This window comes from Protopterus annectens, chromosome 9.part0, assembly GCF_019279795.1.
Source record: "Protopterus annectens isolate FY-2018-M chromosome 9.part0, PAN1.0, whole genome shotgun sequence".
In the NCBI taxonomy this organism is placed as follows: Eukaryota; Metazoa; Chordata; order Ceratodontiformes; family Protopteridae; genus Protopterus; species Protopterus annectens.
In genome coordinates this window covers 1,574,923,569-1,574,944,462 of record NC_056743.1, presented here as the reverse complement: position 1 = coordinate 1,574,944,462, position 20,894 = coordinate 1,574,923,569, and the positions used below count along the sequence as shown (strand labels likewise).

At 37.8% G+C, this 20,894-nt stretch overlaps 1 protein-coding gene across 10 annotated transcripts in view; it reads left to right on the top strand.

Annotated features, from left to right (window-relative positions):
* Nucleotides 1-20,894, top strand: part of LOC122812189 (adhesion G protein-coupled receptor L1-like) — a 3,245,860-nt gene that overhangs the window by 2,495,766 nt on the left and 729,200 nt on the right. For 7 of the 10 annotated variants that reach the window (XM_044084518.1, XM_044084515.1, XM_044084516.1 and 4 more), the window contains one exon: nucleotides 4,793-4,807. The exons of the other annotated variants lie outside the window; for them this stretch is intronic. In XM_044084518.1, coding sequence (XP_043940453.1) covers nucleotides 4,793-4,807 — 15 coding nt within the window. The remainder of the gene's footprint in view (nucleotides 1-4,792; nucleotides 4,808-20,894) is intronic. 10 annotated transcript variants of the gene reach the window in all.

Below are 20,894 nucleotides of genomic sequence, written 5' to 3'. Positions count from 1 at the left end.
TATATTCAAGTAAAACCTGGCTTACAGGTAATGTTGTTGACTGTTGCAAGTGTGTTTATTAGTGATTTTGGATTAAGGAGTGTTGTGCTAGGCATAACAGAATGTGTAGTTTTAGAAATGGACACTGTCTTGCCAAAAGCATAGTTGTCTGATGGCTGTCCCTCATGCCATCATATTACTTGTGTTGTACAAGCATTACAGTCATTGTAAGACATTCACATTTTCCAGAGCCCTAACCTGGTCTTATGTTACATAAACAACAAAGTCTAAGGATCATTGTTTTAAACTGTGCTACATTCTGGACATCTGATCAACCTCAGTAGTGGGACACACCTCGGGGAAGGTGAGGGTTATGCTCTGCATACATGAAAAAGAATAGATAGAATTTATCTGAGGTGGTGGGACACAATCAACGTATGTATTAATTGATGAGATTTGTCTGTGTTAATGAGGTGAATTTAAACAGAAACCAGTGATTAAAGGAAACATACTTGTGTTAGAAAAGAGTGTTTAATGGAACCTATCAGTTTAGAGAAAATGGCAAAAATTTGTTTTTAGGAAGAAAGGCAGTTTTTCATTTGCCCCATTCAGTACTGAAAGGGAATTTTGAGTGTACATGACTGTGGGTGTGCATGTTAGCATACGGGTCTACTTCACTACACCGACACGCCACAAAGCCGACACCCAAAACACAGAGACCAAAAGAACGAAAACACACAATACCAACAACTCACAAAACCGAACACTATAACACCAACACACAAAACGTAAACTATACATTGCACACAACTATATATGCACTAACCTTAACCCAAACCCTAACCCTAAGGTCCGACACTACTGCACACTTACCCTACCTGCACCCTAACCCTAACTCACTTAACCCACCCTTAAACATAAAGTCCATCACTATCGCACACTCACCCTACCCGCACCCTAACCCTAACTCACTTAATCTGCCCCTAAAACTACAGTCCGTCACTATCACACACTTACCTTACCTGCACCCTAACCCTAAGTCCGACACTACCGCACACTCACCTTTCCTGCACCCTAACCCTAAATCCCTCACTATCACACACTTACCTGTCTGCTCCCTAACCCTAAATCCCTCACTATCGCACACTTACCGAGTCGCACTCACACGTTGCCCATGTCGGTGTTTCGGCTGTCAGGATTTCACCTTGTCGATGCGTCGTCTGTCTTTTGGTCTTGGTGTTTTGGGTGTTGGCTTTATGGCGTGTTGGTGTAGTGAAGTAGACCCGAGCATACATGGCTGTGTGGTGTGTTTCTAAATTTGTAGTATGTTTGTATGTGTATGTGTGTGTGGTATGTAATGTACAAGAATGTGATTTCTTTTATTAATAAGGAACGTTCCACATAGTGGTCTTTCCATGGGAATATATAACTATATGTCATTATTGACAACCATTCATCCAGCATTCACAGTATCAACAGACAAATGTTGAAAAATGAAAAAAGAAGCAAGTAACGACAAGCCTTCGCACACACAGGGGCTTCACCCCATGTATCCCAAACTTTATTATTCTAAATCCAAAGCCACTGCAGATCAAGGTATGTGAAATTCTCAGCTGCAGTAACCATGGTCAACAAAAGGATGCCAGTAAATTAAGTATCAAAGAATTCGTATATGAGCAATATTTACATGCTCCCAACATGGAGTTAGGCTTCTGCCATATTGCCATGTACTTTACATCCCTGCAAATGCAGATGGCCAGGTCTTGTAGCAGAAGCCTACACTAGGCCATCAAAGCAAAATAGTACTTGTGCAGGGTATGCTGTATGACACGTATCTTGGCAGATTTGTGCCCTGTAACATAAACTTGCAGTGTGCATACTGTAAAATGCTTCATCCATGTCACCTAATGACACTAATTCACACATTTGGTAGCCAAGACATCATAGTCAGCAGTTGGAGTGAGGTTTTTGATGTGCAAAGTTGAGTTTTTCTTTTTCAAATGCTGCAAAACTTCATTAAATATAGTATTACCATGATCTTCCTATGAAATCAGACCATAAATATAGCACTGAGGTATCCCTTATGGCAATGACAGATGAATAATTCTGTTCCCTGGAAAAATGGTCCAGTAGGATGCATGTAGGAGAGCCATCAGATGATATCCTGTGGAGAACCAAAAGTAATAAATAAATAGAACTCCATCCTGCAGTATACTGCTTTAATCTTATGATGGAAGCACTTTGCAGGGCATTTTATATTTCAACATTTAATATACAAAAAAGCTGAGAAATGCAGTTTATATGAAAAATATATCCACTGATACTCATCTGTAATACCAGTAGTAATATTTAGTGACTATTTTTTACCACTGTCATTTACATTTTTACAGTTTAGCTTACTTATTCCTCATCAGAGTTCACTGTTTTTGATAAAAAGCTAGATTCTAAAATTTGGTTGCCAAGTAAGAAAAAGCATTTATCACTGGCCAGTTTTATTCCCCTGAAAATATTCAGTAAAGATGTACTGTGTGTTATGGTGACTGTTTTGCTCTGTATGTGTATCAGTGTAAAGTCAGCTCTTATGTTTCACATTGGATTTCAAGTTTAGTCTGTCAGTCCTGATTCTCCTTTACTGTTTTATAACATCTGACTCATAAATGAAGCTCTTAAAAGGGGCATTTGAGATTTGTATAAGTGACAGATGTTCCATAATTTTCCTTTTTCCAAAATGAGGATTGCCTGATATGAGATAATTTCCCTGTATTCTGGATTTGTTTATTCTCTTAGGCACATTAACCTCAAAGTTGACTGTATACTGAGTTCAAGGGTGGAGTGACAAATGCATGCGGTATGTAAGGAGTTTTCCCCCCACTGAAAAAAAAATATTTTTCAAAGCCAGGACAATCATATTTTTTTCATGTTTCATTTCACATAGTTTTCAATGTCCTGCCATGGATACTTTAGAAATGTTTTAGATTTGTATGACATATTGGTCAGCATTAGTTGGTATCTCCAAGTTTTAAAAGTAATATCTTCTACATCACCTTTTTCTTAGGGTATGACAAGCTGTAGCATGTAAGCCAAGCAAGTAACAAAAATGAGAGAATAGGATTGAATTTATTTCATCTTTTGAATCTGCAAAGGGGATGTGGGTAAAGAAAACACAGAATGGAATGAAGCTGCTGGAGTAGCATTTTCTGATGTACAGCCCCTGGGTATAAATGGAAACGTTCACAGACAACTTGCATTATTCTTATCAGTAGTCGCAGCAAAGAAAAGGCATATAAACTGCATGCATTTTATTCACTGGGGGCATTAATGTGTGTGCACTTTTATAAGATTAAAAAAAAAAAAAGCAACGCTTCTGTAAAATTGATTTTGCATGTTGAAACCTTACTATATCAGGGCTTAATTTGTAACAGGTGGCATAGTTTGTGGTGAGGTAGCACAACTCAGATAAGTGAAAAGTGTGTTTATAGATTAACAATTTTTCCTTTTACTCAAGTTTGTGCAACATAGAGGTAGTATATGTAGATAAAGCGGGTAAGGGAGTAAATCCTCCACTTCTGGGATGCAGGAATATGCAGCCTGTTGCTTTGCATTCTTTTTTATGTAGTTTAGTATAATGCTTTGTTGAGCTGATGATTTTAAGTTAAAATATTTCTATTACAGCATTTCACATCTTGACTAAGGGAGACACAATGTTTCATTTTAGACCCTATTGATTACTGATTGCTTCAATATAAAACAAACTGCTCAATCAAAACCGGTATACAGCAACATAAAATCTAAAGCCTCAGGGAGTCTGAGGGTGTGTGTATGTGTGTGTGTGTGTGTGTGTGGGGGGGGGGGGGGGGCAAAACTGATTCTGAGTTTCAAAGAAATCAAAATGTTCCCTCCTGTAGAACTCAGGTAATCCTTACCCTGTGTAGTGATATCTGTGCATTCATTCAGGCAGTGTTACATTTGGAAAATGTGTCTTGCATTATTGATTAATATTGACTTGCAAGACATCATGGAATGCATTCAAAATAAAGTCCTATGTAATATACATCTCTCTACATCTATATATCTATAGCTATCTATCTATCTATTTATACAGATGGATAGGTAGATATAGATATAAATATAGATATCTATTGCTCACATATACTCCTATAGTTCTTTGTTATCACTTTTTGTTAAGGTATTGAAACCATCTGCCTTCAAATTAATGTTACTTCTACACTTGTAAAAATGTGTCTCAAAGTCTTGCAGTTACAGACAGTTTCAGTGGTGGTTATTAACGTGCATAAAAGTAACTGATTAAGGCAAAGTCCCAGTCAAATCCTAATTATCTTTCAGGCATTCTGAAGCTCAATTCAATGTCAAAAACATGGTATTACACAAAGCCTGTCAGTTAACCTGCAGGCATTTAGAATCTGAATACAAAAGGAAAAAAAATCTTGTAAAGCAAAATACTTAATTTTTTTCATGTGGAGATCCCAGAGGTTTGAAAATTGTTTTTGTCTGATTTTTTTTTTTGTTTGTTTTAATATTATTTTACTTTTTTTCTTTCTCTATCTTTCATTTAGGCATGTGTTTAAGTAATTTCTGTTCTAATTATATTGGGAGTGGTGTGAAGAAGAAATGAATGTTTCAGTAACACAAATCAGTGAATAAAATGGGTGGTACTGAAAACAGGTTTGTTTGAACAAGAAATGAAAGAGCTAAAAGAAGGAAAAAGCTGATTGGGTAAACATTTTAATCTTTGTTCTCTTTTTTTTTTTCTTGCACCTTTTTCATTTTTCTCTCTCTTCCGATGCTTAAGTAGAAGTGGAACAAAAAGGTAAAGACCAAATGACATAACACACTGACCCAAACCCAACACCTTGTTTTTGTCCCCATATTAATGTCTGATCCCTTTACCTTACCCCTCACCTTCTCTTTCTATCTTTCTCTCTCTTGCTGTGATGTGCCAGCTACTACTGGGACCCATATGCTACAAGAGTACTGTAATTCTGGGTGTCCGCTGTGCCTCCTGTTTAAATGAAAAGTAAATTACAGCTAAAATTCATTTCCCTGTTTTCACCTGTTTCTTACCACATCAAGGACATCAGTGGCTGTACTTTTCAGATTGGTTGTACAATGTGGCGTTATTTTCTTTCCTCCTTCAGGGTTACTCTGTTTGCCTCACTAACTCATGACTGCTTTCGTGTGTCAGTTTGACCCACCATCCAGCCTGATTTTTTCAGCTTCTTACTTCATGTTTCCATGGCAATCAAAACTGAGTATCCTGGCCTACCTCAATCACTGCTTCCTTCTATACTTTTCACTCTCTTCCAAATTTCCTTTTCTTTTTTTTTTTTTTTTGTTTAGAATTGTTTTTTTTAATTCACCTGTAGTTTTATTAAGTTTTCTTTCAAGTATCGTACCTCTGTAACACTTAATGAGATGATTTACAGATGTCAGAGTGACCTGTCTTTTATTAAGAAATATGAAGTATAGCAGAGTAATTGATAACAGCCAGCTTTGTAAAGTAATGTTTTTCTTTTCTAATTCCACTTTACAGTGAGCAGCACTCATGACTTGTTTTTAACCTTCTGTTGTCTCCAAACTAAGGTTTTCTTCACATTGGGTAAGCAGTGGAGGGGCATACAGACTCAGCTTTGTAGCTTATCTTTTTTCATCCAGCATAATTGTATGGAGTAAAGGGAACATAAGCATTATTAAATCAGTTCTCTGAGGTTTTTTTCCCTGTTCTAACAAAGGAAAGAAAAAAAAAAAAGAAACAGTATATTAGTCTGAAGTAAGGGTTTATTTGGATTCTACTTTTAAGTCAAAATATATAATTTGATACTGAATATCTTTGGCCAGAGCACATTCATTTTAAAACACTTTTATTGATTTTGTATTTAAGACCAGGCACACATACATTACTATAATGCACTCATACATACGCAAACACACACACACGCACACACACACACACACACACACACACACACACACACACACACACACACACACACACACACACACAGATATATTGTCAGTCACAAACTGACAACTGACAAAAGGAAACCGACACATTCTCTCTCTCTCTGTCTGTCTGTCTCTAATACACACACACACACACACACACACACACACACACACACACACACACACACACACACACACACACCTCAGCTCCTTGGCCATTACATTAAGTATTTTCTGCAGTTGGAGGTGAGCAGGTTATACTTGTAGACCTCCACTCAGTTCAGGGGCAGATTCAAAGATGGGTCAGACCCCAGCTGCCATGACTGCGGTGGAACTTTGATTAATATAGTTTGGTAAATAAAGGACCTAGACCAGCAGCTGCACCAACTGGCAGGTTAACTGAATCACTGTGTTTTGGCGGCCATGTCTGGTTTTAGCAATGCACTTGTCTGCATCACACCACATCCAGGAATGTTCTTGTATATGTCATGTTTTTTTTCTCCATCCTGCTGGGAGTGTAATTCCAAGCCAGCTATGCTAGGCTGAGCAGCTATCCACATTAACTGTAGTTTGGGCACAGTACTGTTGTGTTTGCAACAGGCTGTGCAACACTGCTGTCCTGTAGCTTCCCTTCACAATGTCTGCTGCCATGTACTTGCTTGTGAATCATAGGATGTGGATCACCTTCTGTACATAAATTTGATGTTCATCATATTGATCACTGCCTCAGTAGCCTTAGTTTATATGGGTTATATCCTGCCAAAGATATAACAGTAGGCCAGCTTCCAAAGCTTCAAGGCATCTTTCATGTGCCCAAGACAGGTTTGGGCCAAAAGCCCTTCAGAGCTTTATTGGCTTCGAAGAGTACTTTCTTTGAGGTTTTGAGAATTGATGGTTGGCTTGTGCTGTTCCTTTGTTGGGCAAATAAGTTCCCTTTTGGTTGAAAAGAACCTTCCATTTTTTTATTTGTGTTGGGGTTTTATCACTTTCTTCTTCAGGAACCTTATTTTAAATCTAGGAGCTTTGTGTTTTAAAGGACTGTCATGAGACTGTATTGTACTTTTAAACTGAGTGCTTATTTTTCCAGTCTGCTTCAAAGTCATGTAAAATAACTGAAAACATTTTTTTCTGTGGATAAATTGTGTTTATCATCCTTTTGCAGGACAGGCATAGTGTTTTAAAGTGTTTTTTATTGTTTGTTTTCTGTCAAAAAGTGACTTTTTCAGACTAGTGTTTACCGGCTTGTCTCCCTGGGAAAGAGGCACCATTTTCAGCATGACCATGAAACAGACTGCAGGTCCCATGGTCAGTCCTTCTTCTACTGATGAAAAGAAAAAATTAAGCAAACAGCCTTTGCCAGCACAGCAGGCTAGCAATTTGCTTCAGCCGCATATAGGTGACCCTGCTGTGGCCATTTGTCGTACCTCAGACCACTCATCTTTTATTCCAGATCCTTCTGTCAGAATGTTGTGCCCATCCCTGGGGCAGCTGCTGCTGCCATTACTAGCATGTTTAATTCCATTTTTCCTGTCAAAAAGAAACAGAAACCCAAGCACGTATGTGTTCTTCCTTAAGTTTCTTTGCAAAGGAGTAGTTTACTGGGATGGGCTCAGGGTTTAATTTGGGTTGTTTAACCTTCTTGTAAAGTAGTTTCTGATAAAAGAAAGAGGGATGCTTCTTTTCCTGAAGATATTCAAGATTCCAAAGCTGAACAGAAGATGGACAGACAGTAACAGGGTTTTTTCTTCATATTTCTCATTCAGACGCAGAAGAGAGCTCAGTTTCTGATTGTGCCTGTGTAGGTTTCTCCTCTTCTTTCTCTGAGATTATTTTCAGAATGTGCCAATGTTTTAACTGGAAGAACACTATGATTTCTCAGTCCCTCAGAAAATGCTATGAGTTGTTGCTGAAGGATTTTCCAGATTCCCCCACCCATTGCTCCTGTTTTTTTCTGCTTTAGAGAACGTGTGTATTATTGCCTGCAATTTTCCTGATAGTCAGCCAGCTGTCCCTAAAAAGGCAAATATAATGTATAAAGTTCTAAAAAATGAAAATAGAGAAGAAACCACGCAGTAGCACAAACCGAAATGATTAAGCGCTTTTCGTTTATTCCAATAAACAAACTTCTTCAGATCAAGTAAAACAAAAAGTCACAGTTTAAATACTCTCTGGGCTGGTACTTACAAAGTCAATTAACTACTGAAAGCTCATTATCAAAACACATCCTGCTAAAAGGCACAACTGAACTTAAAAACAGCTTTAGATCGAGGAGTAAAAATTTAAGTGGTAAAACTAATACTGCAACTAGCATTATTTGTAATAAAGTATCTAACCTACTACCATACTAACGAGGCAAACAAATATAAGAAAATAATAAAGAAATTATAAAAAACTAACTGGTATTTGTACACCAAAATTAAATACTGATACCTATATTAACACACCAAACTGTATGTGATATAATACATCTGATGTGAAAAAACAAGTTGTGTAAGTAAATGATACACCAACGTGGAACTTTAAAACCTGAGCAGGCAAAACACATAGAATGACTAAGGAGTACACAGAAACATTAATACAACAAAGTCATACTAGTGTAACGAATGACCTTACTTAGCCTACCTATTGAGGCTCCTTAACTTAAGGACACTACTTAAAGAACAATTCTCATTCAATCCTGGTGTGCTATATGCATTAACTCTGATTTGCCAAAACAGCTCTCGCTCTTCTAACTTGAGCGGAAGAGGGGCACCTCTAAAATCTTGTGTAATTTGATCTATAATCAAGAATTTGAATGTGTGGTTAGAATAGACTGAAATATGTTTAGCTAGTGCGTTTTCCAATTTCTACCTCCTGATCGCATAAGTATGTTCATAAATGCGATCACGTAGGCGTCGTTCTGTTTTGCCCACGTAGAAAGCTGAACAGGTTTGGCACATAGCTAAATAAATCACCATTCTAGAATTATAATTGGCTGTTACGTTCAGCTTGTATTCATGGTCATGTACTTTGAATCTATTAGATTCTATAATGTGTTGACAAAAATTACACGCCTGACATTTAAACATACCAGCTGTCATTGGTTTATTACTATTATGTTGTTCGAGAAGGGCTTTATGATTTTTAGCCCTTCTATAAACAACCAGTGGGTGATTGCCAAGTTTTTGGTAAACTATGTTGTCATTTTTAAATAACTCCCAGTTTTTGCGTAATGCCTGAACACAGTCACTACTATTAAGACTGTATGTTGTTATGAATGAGACACCAAGACTTTCAGATGGATACTTGTTTGTGTTTTCATACACTGAGTCTATATTCAAAAGTTCAATGACGTTAATAGAAACCGACTCTCTATTCAAAATTGGTTTATAAAAATGACACTGGCGCTTGGACGACACTTCTTCTATAATAGCGTCCAGCATTTCATCCGGATAATCCCGGTGTACAAACATATTTCTTAAGCGTCTACATTCATTAGCAAAATCACTATCTAATGTGATAATGTGGGCTGCCCTCACTAACTGGCCTTTGACAATTGCCCGCTTCTGGTGGAATGGATGACAGCTTGAGTAATGCAAAAATGAATTGGGGTATGTTACTTTCCTATAAATGTTGGCTATATATTTATGAGAACTAGTATCTTTGGAAAGTAAAATATCCAGATAAGGAATAGCGTTAGTATGAAAACTAGCAGTGAATTTCAGAAACTGTGTAGTTGAATTAAAATAATCAACTAACGCTTCACACATGGGTAGGTCACCATCCAAAAGAATAAAAATATCATCCAAATAACGGGTATAGAAAATCACCTGATCTTTAAATGGACAATTAGTAGACACATGATCATGTTCCCATCGTGCCATGACTAGATTGGTGACACTAGCTCCACAAGGAGAACCCACGGCTACTCCAGTTTTCTGCAAGTAAAAATTGTTGTTAAATGTAAAAAAATTATTAGTCAAAACTAGATCCAGCAATTCATGAACCAAAACCAACTCATGCCCACTACTACCATTAGATCTAAGCATTTGTTCTACCCAGTCCACTGCTATGTCTTGGGGAATGCAGGTGTACAAATCTCTAACATCAATAGTTAGAAAATTGTACCTTGCATTAAAAACCAGTTCATTGATTTTTCCCAAGAATGACCCAGAATCCTTGCAGATCTGTGGGAATTTGATCAAGTATTTCTGTAAAATATTGTCAACAATTTTGGCACATGGGTAGGTGGGAGAACCACGGCCGTCGACAAGTGGTCTCATGATGTAGAAAGTTCCTAAGTCTTATAAATTTTTGTACACAATTCTCAAACTTCACCCAACAGCTATAGCTTTAGTTGATCCCACTGCTACTAAGCACTAAGTCAATTCTAATCCTACTCTTTCTAATAAGGATGGGAGGAAAATCTGCTTTAAATAACTTTGTTTCTTCTATTGCACAGGTCACTAGCTATTGTCAGACAATACCACAGTTATGTGGTACATCAACAAGCAAGTGGGAACCAGGTTGTACCCCCTTTTCAGAGTAGCCATGTTAGCTTGGGATATAGCACAATCTCACTCTACAGGCATCCTATATTCTTTCAGTGCAAATCTGTGTGGCAGACAAGCTGAGCAAAACAATCCAGACCCTCATGAATGGAAACTAGATCAGGGGGTCTTCCAGGATTTAACCCATTTATGGGGTACCTCGAGTAGACCTCTTTGCCAACTGGTAAGATTCTCTTCCAGGAATCCATACAAGAAGGCCTAGAAGACAGATGCCTTTTCTTTTCCTTGGACAGAAATGTTCCTGCATACTTTTCTACCCTTTCCACTAATATCCAGGGTACCTCCGAATATGCAGAAGGAATTGTCCATGATCCTCATAGTGGCTATCTTCTGGCCCATGTAACCATGGTTCTCCCTGTTACCAAAACCTTCCTCACAAACTCGATCTACTCACAAAAAGGGTATTTCATACACCCCGATCTACTCACACAAAGGGCATTTCATACACCCCGATACTGAGTACAATTGGCTACCTGGATGATAGGATCTTAATTTCTTTTAGGCATCTGTTTACTGAGGATGTGCAGTGGGCACTAATGGGGGCAAGAAAGTCTGCTACTAGAAAATCCTATATTAGCAAATGGAAAAAGTTTTCTAGTCTGTGCCAGCAACATAGCCAGCACCCATTTAGATCTAGTTGTTCTTTCCTTTTACAATTTTTGTGTGAGTTACTAAATTTATGGCCTTTTTTATTGCTTTGTCAAGGTTCTTTTGTCTGCCATTTCATAATGTCTGCCCTTAGATCCTCCTCTTTCAATGCAGTCTTATATGATTTTTTTTCAAAGAGATTTTGCATAAAACGCATCCAATAAAACCAGCAGACCCTCTTTGAGATCTTAATTTTGCTTTAGAGAAGCTAACACTTGCTCCATTTGAACCAGCTAACCTGGAAGACTTGAGTTTTTTAACATGGAAAACAGTTTTACTGATTGATTTGGCCTCTGCAAGAAGGGTATCTGAGTTGCAAGCTCTTATGAAGAGTCAGCCCTATCTCCTTTTCCATATGGACAAGATTTCTTTGACAACTAATCCTTATTTTATGCTTATAGCTGTATCCAATTTTACTTTAAGCCTAACTATCCATCTCCCTGTTTTCTTCCATGAATTTAAAAATAAGGGAGAAAGCATACGTCATACCTTGGATGTTCATAGACAGGTGATATCATCACAGAACTAAATCTTTTACTTCTTTGGATCAGTTGTTCATTTCTTGTGAAGGTAAGAAGAACAGACACCCTCTGTCAAAACAGACTATTTCCAGAACTACTACCTTCTTCTGTACACATCTAAAACAAAACTATTCCAGGCAGGGTCATGGCCCTGTCTATAAGGGCCTTGTCTTCATCTATGATTTTTTGGAACCAGTTGGATTCTAGAAGTATTCTAGCGGCTACTACATGGTTCAATGTGCATACTTTTTCAAAGCACTATAAGCTTAATTCCTTCTCTAGGGCCAGATCAGGCTTTGTTGAACCATTTTATATGAGTTCCTGGACTGTTCTCCTTCCACCTTTCAAATGTAGTTAGCTAGGGTAATCTACTAATATAGCTAAGGCTACTGCAACAGGAGCAATATAATCAACATAGTACAGCTGTGTAAGTAAAGTTACCATAACAGTAGATGTTCGAATGATCACTGCTGCAATAGTTGCTCCATCCCTCTGTCCTCCTTGTTTTTTGGTGTGCTTTTTATGCAAGGGTTGTGGACAGTTATTTTTTGTTGTTCCTAGAATTGTCCTTTAAGGGCTGAGACTCCCTCTGTCTTTTGACAGGAAAGCCCTGAAAGGCCTCACACACAAACTTGTCTTTTAGTCAGATAAGCTCAAGCTGCTTAACAGTTTAGGGGCATGGAAGATGCCCTGAAGATTTGGATGCTGGCCAGCTCCTATATGATTAGCATGATATAGCCCATATAGCTAAGGTTAGTGCAGCAGTGATCATTTGAACATCTACTGTTATTGTAAGTTTAGTTACACAACTATGCTTTCCTTGTAGAGTTCAGATACACTGTTTTATATGTCCATGCTCAGTTCATCTCCAAGAAGTTTGCCAACCTCTGTAAACTGGAGAAGGATAATACATAGATGATTATAATCTGGTTTCTGGTTGTAACTGCTTTATTATGTGTTTGAGAGATTGATGCCCAAAAAGAGAAGCTTGAAAGGTGAATCTTGGTGTCTGTGTTGAGAACCCATAATAGAGGGTTTCAATCCCAGACCGATTCATAATTCTTTGTAGTACATGGAGTTTCATCGGCTTCATCTCCCCCAAAATTTATCCTCTCTCCTTCTCAACCTTCCATCAGAAACATCAAATATAACTTCCCTGCTATCACTAGGGAACAGGACCTTAATGCTCTCTCTAAGGCCAAGAACACTGCATCAGTGAGCCCAGACAGTATCCTAGGATGCCTTCTAAACAGCATGAAACATGGCCTTCTGGAATTGTTATTTAACTGTAGCCTCCAAACAGACTTCTTGCCTCATGAATGGAGAAAAGCAATAGTCATTCCTGTGCATAAAGGTGGGCCATCTACAGACCCTGGAAACTACAGACCCATAAGTCTCACTAGTCTCATATGCAAAGCCATGGAAAGAATTATGGAAATGATCAATAATGACGTAGGAATCCTGAAGACATGGGACCCAACCCAGTATGTTTTTATCAAGCCAGTTTCCTTCTCAACATGGTGGATTTCTTTGAGAAGGTCAACAAAGCAATGTATGAGGGCAAACTGGTTCACACAGCCTACCTTGACCTGGCCAAGGGATTTGATACAATACCCCCTTGGCCATTATTGACATACTCAAGAGATTAGGGACAAACCCTTATGTCAGTAGGTGGCTAGCCAGGTGGCTGACAGACAGGACCCAAGATGTTAGATTTGGGGAATGCATCTCTACAAAGATGCCAGTCACAAGTGAGGTCCCTCAGGGATCAGTCCTGGGACTGTTCCTTTTTGGCATTTATTTCTCTGAAGTCAAAGCAATGTCAGTGGTTTCTGGCTGAAGACATTTGCAGATGATTGCAAACTAGGAGCTGTCATTGAATCTCCCACCAACCAAAATGCTCTCCAGGAACACAGAGAAATAACTGGTGTCAGAGCCATGGACTAAAACTAAATGCCAAGAAATGTATAATAGTATCATTTGGGAGGTCATCCCACCCCTGGTAACTATCATATTGACAACATAACCCTAAGAGTTGACCTTGTAGTGAGGTACTTGGACACACACACACACACACACACACACACACACACACACACACACACACACACACACACACACACACACACACACACACACACACACACACACACACACACACACACACACACACACACACACACACACACACACACACACAGTAATCTAGCCTTTGACCATCATGTGTGTAGGTAGTGAGGAAATTATTCTATGTTGTGCAACTCATAAAGATATGGCATATAGGTCCAAGGAAGTCACTGTTCCAGTGTATTCAGCATTCATCAGACCTGTCATTAAGTACAGTTCCCCCTTTGGTATGTACTTAACTAGGCATATACAACAACTGGAACATCCACAGAGGTTCCTCACTAAAATAATATAGGGCATAAGTAACATGTCCTATGCAGACCAGCTCAAGGCCCTATACAGGCTGTTGAGGTGAGATCTATGCCTGACACAGAAGGTATTGTCAGAACCTACTCTGATGGACCTCCTGTATATCTACAAAACAAACAACACTAGAAGTACCCATTCTAAAGATTTAAATGCTGCCTATGATATAAATTGGACCTGCTGATGAGACAGGTATGTATCCCAGAGATTACCACATCTCTGAAATATACTCCCCATCCATGTGAAATAGAGTTCCTCCCTAACCCAATTCAGGTATAAGTTGGACAATTGGATGGGGAACAGGAAATTTATCTCTGGTTTCACACGTGTCTGTAATGAGCACAGGCAGCCTGTAAATGGTTTATCTCCCAGGCCCCTGCATACATGCTTCATCTCCCAAGCCCCTACTTACACTTATCAAGTTTTCCATAACTTATCAGAGGTTTGGGATGCATGACTATACTTAAAAAGGCCCCTGTGGCTATTGGCCTAATAAACACTTATGTATGACTAAGTACAATAGTAAAAAAGCACAACATGTTTTGGTAGCTTTGTGCTGTAAAGCACTTAGCAAGTTCTGTCAAAAAGACAGGATAACAGGAATGTCAATGTCAGATTAACAGCACAGACTGCAGGCAGAAAGAAAACTGTTTTTAATTCTGTCACTGCTGTTTGCTAGGCAGTACTGGCAGGTTTATCTAAGAGTACATAGCTGTTTTTTTTCAGAGTTCCCATGAAAAACACTTACAAGTACACAACGTGCATTGCACATCATGTCAGCTATCATTCCGTAACAAATGATGCCTCCTCCTTGTGCTATAAATAAAAGTAACCAATTAAGGAAGGAAAGGAGAGTGTTGTAACACTCTCCTCCATCAAGATTCAAATAAGCTGCTATACCAAGCCATGGTGGTGCAGCAGAAACATTGCTGCCTCACAGCAAGAGGTTCTCCTGTTCGATTCTTGGCTGGAGTGCCTTCTGTGTGGAGTCTGCATGTCCTCCCCGTGGTCGAGTGGCGTTCGAAAGACATGCGTGAATGGGCTTGCCTTCGTTTAGGTGTCGGGCTGGCAACTCGACACCATAAAAATCTACTGCTAATCATTAGCGGACCAGAGTTCTGCTGTGGCGATCCCTAACTGGGAAAAGCTGAAAAGACAAACAACAACCAGCTAACTGCATTTAGAGGCAAAAGCTTGGACACAGTCATGAAGTAGTTTAGTCCACCTTCTTTCTGATTTATGCCCGGGAAAAAAAATAATTTTAAGAATGATAAAATACGTTTACAGTTAAAATATGGCCACATTGACAAGTACAGTAAAAAACCTGTATCAAGTTTACACTACATCTAATTTGCATACACATATAGCACCAATGATACAGTAAAGCTATAATTTTCTGACAAGTAAAACATCTTTCAAATGCAGTAGATTATTCAGTTTTCCTATATGAGCCAATATATAAAATTGCTACCCTTTAAATCAATCCTTGAAACAGTGAAAGACTTTCATATATTAGGTCTTCACTGATCATAAGAAAGAGATTTATAGACATGTTTTCTTATAGTACCAAGTAATTTTCCATTCAGTATTTTAACAGATTTCAAAAGACTGAGATCATCACAATCAGGCATTTCATTCCACAGAAAATCCATGAGTTCCATTTCAGTTTGAAAGACAATGGGACATAAGATGATGGCTTCTCTTCATATTCACAATCCATCCTTGGCATGCAGCAAGTAGGCTTATAGCATTGTATTTTAAAAATACCCCTTTAGTGTTGAAGGCAGGCAGAAAGACAAAAAGAGTAGGTGAAAAGGTGAGAGAGAAAGAGAGAGATGTGAGCTCTGACAACTTCAGCTTTGCCTTTGGCAAAACACTTGTATCACCAGATAGCCTTCATTTATCCTCAGTTTGTGCCAGGCTACTTAAATGAGTGATCATGTGTTCCATATACTTATTACTTATGAAATAATACTTTTATTGTAGATACACTGTTCTAAATTTTAATTATACATATGGTCAAATGGTGCCTTAGAAGTATCACAGGCATGCATATTATCGTCGGTTGATTTAACTGTCTGGCATTGTTTAACTACCTAAATATCTTTGAAGTCTATGTCTGTTATCAGGAGTTACCTTACAATCACCAGTATACCTAAATGACCAAATTCATTAGTTGGGGTTAATATGTGCCAAAAATTTGAGAGGAGAGCACTGCTGCTTTTGGGACTCCAGTCAGAGCCTTAGTTACTTCTTAAGGTATATCAGCTAATGTTATCCTGTTTTCCCTCTCAGTTAACTGGTGTCCTGTATAACTGATTACCTCATTGTATGATGGATGTTTACAAAATCACTGTGTGATATAGTGTCAAGTGCATTAGCGTAAATCAGGTGTGCAATATCCATAGCATACCCTCTTCCAAAGCCAACATAAAATTCCAAAGAGCAGAACACCAAAGTAAGCATGTACATTTTATTCCTCAGAAATCCATACTGCTGTATATTTGGCAATATTACATTTCCAGTTTCAGCTTTAATTTAATTAGTATATGTTCCTTTAGCTTGCTAAGTGTACTTTTCAGGTTAGTGGGCCTAATATCCCTGGGGATGATAATTGAGCCACCACTGTGTGTAGGTGTTGTATGATTTGCTATACCCTCAGCACTCAACTCTTCTGTAGGGATTTCGCAAAACAGTTTTAAAAGTGCAATTAACAGAGTACAACAGTCTTATACATTGATTCTACTGTTTGTACCAAATCAATGAAACGATGAAATTCAACAAAAGATTCAAAAGTGCAGTAACTACTTTTCTACACATTTATTGTTGCACAAGGGCTTCCTAAGTATGAATACATTTTGTGGGAATTATCAAGTAACTGCTAGAACCAATGAAAACAGTAATGCATACATTTTCTGAGACTTTCAACTGTCCACAGTTAACCACGGCATTAACATCCTTGCATTCAAAGTGGGTTACTTCTCTGACAGACCATTCACTTGTTACAGTTACACTACTTCTAAGTCTCTCTGCCTGCTATTCACATTTACAGCTGTGCTGTTCCAAAGATTGCAGTTTCAGTCTCAGAATATCAAAAAGTAAGTGTCTGGCATACATTTTATTACACAAAACAGACTGCTCATAAATTAGAGTTTCTGTATACCTTTTTGTCACAGTACGAAAGATGCAAACTATACATGAACTGTAAATTGTTATTCATTCATTAGTTTTCCATTTACTCACTTAATCCAATTTGTGGTCGCATGAGGGCTATCTTGGTAGATGGCAGGCAATGAAACTAACTGTAAATTTGGTGCACCAACCCTTTGCAGGACATTGATACATACTCACTCAAGGCACATTTGTACCGATATCCAGTTTTATTATCCTCTCATCAACTGCTGGAATAGGAATTATTTAAGCTGTTTTATTGTGAGTAAATTACTGCCAGCCTAAAATGCATCAGACGTTATGCTGTTTCTTCTGCCATAAGTCTAAAAGGCAGCTACTGTTTTATAACAAAAAGTTAGCAAGTTACAGCTGTAGCTAGCTGTGTGACCAAGTTCTCTTAATGTAGATAAGACTCAAACAATGCAGCGTACTTGCCTATCATTTACTATAACTTGCATCAAAATCAAAACCTAAAACTGCCACTCAATAGGTGTTACTAATTGCAGTAATATAAGAGAGTCAGAACAAAGGGCAGAACAGCATATCGGCTTATAATCCAAATAAATTTAAGACTTTTTATTGTTAAACATTTTACCCAGTGAATTATAAGCACAGACATGTATTTCTAGGGGTCCCCTTCAAAACATCTAAAACCCATAACATCTAATTTCATAACATCGAGACCAGAACATCTAAAACCCATGACATACAAAACTGATAACATCAAATTTCATAACATCTAAAATGTATACTATGTGATAGTGTATCAGCACATATGTAAATGTTATAGTTAAATCTGTTAATCTTGTGGTATCACTATGAGATGTTGTAGTTTTCATTTCTATAGTTATTATTTATATAGTGTACGAATTAATAACTCTTTATATAGTGTTTATTTTGCCATTCTGTATGTGTTTTTTAGGTCATACAGGTAAGTGATATAGACATTATGTGTACATTCTTTATGGTGATCGTGATACAGTGGGGTTAGAAAATTAACTTTTTCCCACTGTAATGAGATCTCGGAGTTGGTATATTTAATTTACGGGGGGGTGGAGCCCCCAACATGGGGGGTGCGGGGGGGCTTGCCCCTCTGCAGAAACGTAGTAAAAAGTGTGTTTGGTAGTCTGGTGTTATATGTGGAGGGGATGTTATTTTTATATGATTTGTAGTGTTCGATGTTCTGATGCACATTTTTGATGTTATGAAATTCGATGTTATGGGTTTTAGATGTTTTGAAGTAGACCCATTGCTAGACTCAGCAAGAGACAAACATAGAACAATAGACACTGCAGCTCAGCTATACAGCAGTGTTCATGGTGCTAGAAGCTGTGAGGATAAAATTGGATGTTACCCCAATAAATAAAACTTTAATCTCTTACTTAACACAGTAGTATACAGATGAAAAAGGGACTCTGTGAGCTTCTCGTTTGTTTTCTTTTTAACTAACAGTAGTTAACAGTAGATAAATTGTATAGTATTCACATTAGGACAGTGAATTAGACTCTGAACACTTGGTTATAAACAACAGAATTCACATCTACAATTTACAAATAACAGTACTCTTGTCTCATTTTCAGTAGCTGACAATATCTTAAAAAAGCATACAGTACACACAGCATGAGTGCTAATTCTTAGTTCATTGCTAAACTGTAGATCATACTCAAGCATAACTATGTTCTTTTATTTTGTAAACCTTTATACTGCGGCCATAACCTCATTGCTTCTTTTTACACTTCTACTAATTTCTCACCATATCTCCACCATTCTCACTTCAAAGCACAGATAGCTATTGCATTGCCCTTTACTCATGAAATTATTTCTGTACATTACTTTATGGTATCATTAACACTTTATTCATGTTTAAAATTCAAACATATTTATATATCTAGCAGTAGGACTATGGAGTCAGCTGCCATAAAACCAACAGCTGAACAGAGACTGTATTGCCCTTTTAAAAGTATTTGAACCTTTCAGACAAATGAATAGTGGTGACTGCTAAGGATATACTTCGGTTTCAGGTACCTTAATAGCTGTGCCTGCGTTTGGCATTGTTGTATACAGGTGTAGCGTAGGTAGTAATTATTGTTCACAAATGAAGTATCATAGATGTGGAGTTGAGAGGAACCTTGCGTGCCTTTGTATTAGCTAATTGTCTTTTTTGCTTCCTTTCATTAAGCTGCAAAATTACACCAAGCTGTGTTGAAAAACTCATCTGCAGATGTGTTCATTTCTTCACAAGACTGTATCTCCATTAGAAGTCTTCTAAGCAACAGGCCTTCTCACCATGCTTCATGATGTTTGTACTTTGTCCTGGATACAACTTTAGTAAATCAGAAACTGCATGTATCTGACTGCCAACGAATGAATCAGCTTGTTGTGTTTTCTGATCTCTCTCTCTCTCTCTCTGTAATGCTATCAAAGTCACTTGGTTGGGTTGCAGTTTGACTTCCAGCACTTGTAACATAGACTAAAGTTGTTTCTCTGTCATTAGTTGTGCAGGAGTAAATTTCATTACTGCCCATGATGAGCTTGGTAACTCATTTGGTTACTTCAAATGTCTTCAGGCTATCAGACCTGTGATCTCACATAATAACAACTGGCAATTGAATTTTACAGCCAGTTGAAAAAGTCTGTGCAGTAGAACTGTTCTTAGTTAACAATGGCTCTGCTTGAGCCACCTGCAGGTTGGACTAGGTGCTAGAGCTTTTACCATCACCTGCATTAGGTTTGTAAACTTCTATCACTACAGGTATCACTGTATGGCTTCCCATACTTAACACTAACATACACTGAGCCTTCGATTGCTAATAATGACAAACTAAAATTATATTGAAAGTAAAAGAGACATATGATTTAATCAGATAACAGCACCCTCTGTTTAGCACCCCCAAAGATTTTATTTTTATACATTTCCCTATTTGCCATTACTTAACTTGGTAACTCACCTGATCCAAAGAGTTTATCAGCCGTGATCCATGGCATTTTGCTCAGGTAATATATAACAATATCCATGCATTACAAATGCATGCACTGGCTATAAGAACATATGCATAGAACGTTTAAGAATTGAATATCTACAGTGCTATAATAGAGGCCAACAATTTATAATACAATACAGGTGAGATAACACTTGGCAGAATGATAAACATCCACTACATACCTCTCAACATTTTAGTGCAAGAAATCTGGACAAAGCCTAAAATAATGGGGGACAAAGGCCCACAAATTGGGACAGATTTTAAATATTGCTCTTATAAAGTAGCTAGAATAACAGGACGTATGTTAGTATGCATTTTCTGAAGTATATGAAGTCTGGAACTCAAATGTATGCCATTATTTAGTGACTTCATTCCACATTGATTTGCCAGAAAATCACAAATTTTATGAGGAACAGACCAAAATTATGAAGCAAAAATATGGACATTCTGCAAACATCTGGACAGTTGAGAGCTATTACTATGATGGCAGTAATAAACATATTCAATGAAAACATATCAAAGCACAATTAAAACATTTACCAGTTCACAGCATTTTATTCTTTAGGGAAAACAAGAGAGAAGTTACAAGACAAATAAAAAGAATACCAAAACAAGATATAAGTCAAAGGTTAGTGTGCAGAAAACGG